The sequence below is a fragment of the Plasmopara halstedii genome, assembly GCF_900000015.1.
Source record: "Plasmopara halstedii genome assembly, contig: Scaffold_586, whole genome shotgun sequence".
NCBI lineage: Eukaryota > Oomycota > Peronosporomycetes > Peronosporales > Peronosporaceae > Plasmopara > Plasmopara halstedii.
Window position 1 is genome coordinate 1 of NW_020187505.1, and position 5,112 is coordinate 5,112.

General features: G+C 47.3%; 2 protein-coding genes across 2 annotated transcripts; both read right to left on the reverse strand.

Annotated features, from left to right (window-relative positions):
• Positions 1 to 308: 308 nt before the first annotated feature.
• PHALS_12004 (retrotransposon nucleocapsid protein) lies at positions 309 to 2,231 on the reverse strand (the record flags this gene model as incomplete). The annotated part of the gene is made up of 1 exon (XM_024727461.1): positions 309 to 2,231. The coding sequence occupies one exon, from the start codon at positions 2,229 to 2,231 to the stop codon at positions 309 to 311; it is 1,923 nt and encodes a 640-aa protein (XP_024578036.1).
• Positions 2,232 to 2,706: 475 nt separating this feature from the next.
• Positions 2,707 to 4,899, reverse strand: PHALS_12005 (FOG: Transposon-encoded proteins with TYA, reverse transcriptase, integrase domains in various combinations; the record flags this gene model as incomplete). Its single annotated transcript, XM_024727462.1, has 2 exons — positions 2,707 to 3,668; positions 3,744 to 4,899. 2 exons carry the CDS (start codon positions 4,897 to 4,899, stop codon positions 2,707 to 2,709), a joined length of 2,118 nt encoding a protein of 705 aa, XP_024578037.1.
• Between the last annotated feature and the right edge of the window lie 213 nt (positions 4,900 to 5,112).

The following is a 5,112-nucleotide window of genomic DNA, read 5'->3' on the forward strand; positions in this document are numbered from 1 at the left end:
CAAATTGTTTCCTATCTTCTGATTTGGCTATCTACCAATGATTTTCTTATAAACTTCCGCGTAGCAATGTTGACTTGATTCTCTGGCGTCCCGTAATCAAGCTTCGAGAACATTCTCGATTTTCAGCCAATGAGACCTTCTCAATGTCTCAGTGTGACAACATAAACAAAATAAGCATATTACTAGAATTTAATTTTAGCCAATCACATTGTAGATACATATAGAATATGCATCTGGCACTTCAATACCTGACAGAGTGTAAATGACAGCACTCCGTCACACGACCTCCCTTCGAGAAAGAGCCTCCCCTAAAAAGGGTTCTCTCTCTTCTTGGACTTCCAATAGAGGTCAATGAGACCAGGGATTTGTTTTTGATTCTCAACAGGTTCCCGCGTGGCCTCTTTCTTGGTCTCGCCTAGCCACCAAATCTTGTACTGCGGTTTGCCCTTGTACTTGCGGTGGTTGATCACGGCTTCGATCAGTTGCCCTTCAGTTCCGTCGGCTAACACAACCTTGTTCACCTGCTGCCTGCGCTTTGGATCTTTGCGGTACGTTTTCAACAGTGAAGTATGGAAAACTGGATGCAACTTCAGGTTCTTCGATAATCCCAACTCATACGAGTCTCGAGATACCTTCTTCTGGACCAGAAAAGGTCCAATGAACCTCGGAGCTAACTTCTTCGACTGTGCGTACCCCTTGTGACGGATATCCAAATTCTTTCCGTCTAGTAGCACCATGTCGCCAATCTTGAAGTCTTGGACAAATCTGTTCTTGTCGTAATAATGCTTCATGCGCTCCTGTGCTTCACTCATACGGTCTTGCGCGACCTTGAGGAAGGCTTCTTGTCGGAGTAAGAACTCTCTTGCTGCTTTCTCCAACTTCTTGAACTCTGGATCTGACACTACATCGTCGGGCATGTATGGAATATACCCAAGATCCGCTTCAAACGGTGACATACCAATCGTAGCATGCACGCGTCGATTATACGCGAACTCTGCCCAATGAAGAAACTCATCCCAATCATTTTGGGCTGGGTTGATGACTCCTCGGAGATAATCTCCGATAAAACGGTTTGTACGTTCCGTTTGTCCATCCGTCTGTGGTCTGAATGCCGATGAAAGGATATGCTGCGTTCCCATAGCAGTGATAACTGCCTGCCAAAACTTGGACGTAAATTTGGAGTCACGATCAGACAAAATTGTTTTCGGAAGGCCATGATCTTTTACATAACTCTTCATGAAAACATTCGCAATATCCTCTGCGCTGTCTGTCGTCTGCGTTGCAATAAACTTTGCACGCTTGGTCAATCGATCCACGATGACCATGATGGCATCACAGTCATCCTTGCTGGGAGGTAGAGACACAACGAAATCCATCGAAATGTCGACCCATCTACCCCGTGGTATCTCCAGCGGTTGAAGCAATCCTGGGATCTTCGCCTGCCTCGCCTTGTTGCGCTGACACATTTCACAAGTGTTCACATAGCGCTGGATATACTTCATCATCTTCGGCCAGTAGTACTTCTTAAGTACTGCGACATAGGTCTTGTAATACACTGGGTGGCCAGCCGTGACTGCATCGTGGTTCTCACAAATGACTCGATTCTTCAGATCTTCGTCATCTGGAATATACAGTCTAGGACTGTCATCTTCACGCGTCTGACAGTACAGCACGCCATGATCTAGTGAGTAATGCGGAACCTTTTCTCCTAGCTTTAGCTTCTTGACAATTCCCTGCAAGTCCTTGTTCCACGAATACATCTTTACTGCGGACTGTGCCACGGTCATATTGTTCTCGACCATGGTTGCCACAATTTCACGGTTTTGAGCTGTATCAAGAAGTTCCTTCAGGCTCACTTGTGCAGCCTTATGCTCGAACTCAGGATTTCTCGACAACGCATCTGCGACTACATTCGTCTCTCCTGAAATCCACTTGAAAAGAGGCTGAAACTCAGCGAGTTCGTTAAACCACCGCGCAATGCGTCGATTCGTCGTCTTCTGCGTGAGGATCATCTCAATACTCTTGTGATCTGTTTCCACCAGGAATGGCTTGTCGAGAAGATACACGCGCCATCGCTTCAACGCCTGCATAATAGCGAGTAGTTCCTGTTCGCGAACTAGGTAGTTCAGCTCTGCTGGTTTCATTTTTCTGCCCGTAAAGGCTATTGGATGTTCTAACTCTCCCTCCTTTTGAAATAAGACTCCCCCAATTGCGAAGTTTGAGGCGTCCATTCGAATACCGAAAGGTTTGAAGAAATCAGGAAGGCTGAGAACCGGAGGTGATGATAAGCGCTTCTTCAGCTCGTCAAAACAGCGTAGTTGGTTCTCATCGAGTTCGATAGCATCTCGAGAACGTTTTCCCTTGATACATTCCTGCAAGGACTTGCGAACTGCGCAAAATCTTTGCAGAATCTCGAAACGTAGACAGTTGTCCCTAAAAAGCTTTCCATTTGCTTCTTAGTCTTCGGGACTGGCCACTCGGCGATAATCTTCACCTTATCTGTGTCCATTCGAACGCCGTTGCGTCCGACAAAGTCGCCTTAGCATGGAATCTCATCCACACAAAATTGGCATTTGGACAGTTTGATGTAAAGTTTCTGTTCTTCACATCGTTTCAATACTCTGTCCAGCGCGGCAATGTGGTCATTCACATCTTCACCCTTCGTGAATAAGTAGATATCATCGAAGTAAATCCGCGCCACGTCACTCAAATCCCTGAAAACTTCTGTAACAAACGATTAAAGGTTCCTGGACTTTCACTCAGTCCCATGGGTGTGACGAGATATTCAAAAAGACCTTCTGGGGTCGAGAAAGCAGTAAATGGTATATCTGCTTCTCGTAACTTGACTTGGTAATATCCCCAGAGCAAGTCCATGCACGAATACCAATAGCTACCGGCCATCGCATCAAAGGTATCTTCCTTGCGAGGCATTGGGATAGCTGGTAAAATCGTCGCCAAATTCAATATACGATAATCGTGCACAATACGCCATCCGACTGGTTTCTTCACACAGAAAGTCGGTGCACAAAATGCTGACGTACTTGGTCGAATGATGCCAGCCTGAACCATCTCTTTGGTCCATTCCTGAATCGTTTTTCTCTGATCAGGACTTTGGCGCCATTGTTTAACCGAAATCGGTTTAGTACCGGGTTTGAGCAAAATCTCGTGCTCAATTCCTTCCCGTACTGGCGGTGTCTCATTCGGAAGTTCCGTACGGAAAATCGTATCCGCATACTTCAGTAACGTCTCATACGCCGAATTATCCTTGAGAGCATCCCATCCTTGACTCTTGAAGCGTTCAGCCTTCTTCGAATCATGCGGATTAATGACAAATACTGCCTCAATATCCTTGTCCTTACGCAACATCTGCTGGAACTGCTTGGACGAAGTCATCTTCGTTCGCCCAAACTGGCCGTTGTGGCCATGCTGCCGATAGTAATTGAAGATCTCGCGACTCTGCGCAATTCTTGTGCGGCGTTTTCCTGCCACCCAACGGGTTGGATGTGTCTTCGGCAGTTTCAAATTCATAGTCTGCGTGTTCTCCGTGTTGATGCGAGGTGCTATCTGTCCAGTACTCCAGTCGATATCAGGGTTCTGCTCCCGCAGCCGCATCATGCCCAAAGTGACGTCCTTTCCTTCAGGAACGGGCACGACTTGGAATGTTCCCGCTATTAAGGGAAACCCTGGCAACTGCAGCGACATCTCTACAGTCCGACGTGGACGATGCACAACTTGATCTTAACCGAGATCAACTTGCATCATGTCACCTTCAGTGACATCCAACTTAAGCTTCTTCACCAACTCCTCAGTTATGCCATTTAGGCTACCGCCGTTGTCAATGAATATCGTGACGGGCCTCTCTTGGTCTTCCGTCTTGAATGCTCGAGCTTCAGCCTCTAGGATCGCATACACTGCGCCCTGCATGTACCGATTCGCATCAGTACGTTTTGGCTGAGTACAATCTGGAGAAATGTGACCAATCATGCCACAATTTCTGCACGTAGCTGTCTTCTTCCAATCATCGCTCTTGCCTTTCTTATTGTCGGAGCGCTTTGTATTCTGCTGCGTCGATTTAGGCACACGATGCCCCGAGCCTGACGATCCTTGCGAACCCTTCGCAGGAGCGCTTGGGGGTTTTCCCGAGTAGCGCGCAAACTCAAAATTCGACGCAATCTCAATGGCATCTTGTAGTGTCGAAGGACTCTCTTCCTTGATCTTCATTGCTGTCTCTTCTCTTAAACCGTTCTGAAGGAAGAAACGCTTCTCCAACTCGCTGATAGACAACTCAGTCTGTGATAGCAAGTCTTTAAACTTGGGGACGTAATGATGGATGGTCTCATTCTGCCTGAGACGAAACATTCTTTCACGAAGATCGTATTCGAAGCCCTTCGGTCTGAAACGAGTGCGAAGCCTTCCTTTTAAGAGCGACCATGTGGGCTGTACGTTTGTACCCTCACACTCAGCGATGAACGCTCGATACCAATTCAGCACTGATTTGCCCAAGTTGCTGGAGATCATCGTCACAAAATCGGACGATTCCGCCTTCATCAACTTGCGTCTGTTTGCGTAGTACTGCTCGGTGGCGAAGATCCAGAACTCAATATCTTCGCCATATTTGCCTTCATACATAGGCGGATCCTTCTTCTTCTGCTCACCCCTGGACGCAACTAGATATTCGAATCTCACATTGGCTTGTTGCATTTGGGCTTGCATTTGCGCTTGCATCTGAGCTTGATACTGCTGTTGCTGCTGTGTTAGGTATACTAGCAGTTGCTGCATGGACATGGTTTCAGGTCCAGCCGCTTCTTGAGCAGCATCCGTAGCAGAGGGGGCCGACTCAGCCTGTGCATCAGCACTGTCCCTTACACTTGACGCTTGCGATCTTGTACTTGTTCGCATCGTAGGTTGGGTATCTTCAATGTCGCTCGGAGCTCTTACACGGCTCTGTTGACGAGGACGAGGGTTCGGTGACGGGCGCTCAGCTGCACAACTCCTTCTTTGGGCCACTACAAACTGGACTTCTCAGCGCAAGTCTCTAAAGATACCAGAACCCTAAACCGAAGTTAAAGGAAGCGAAAAGAGTTCCGATTAAAGTTCTTTCCTACAATCTAC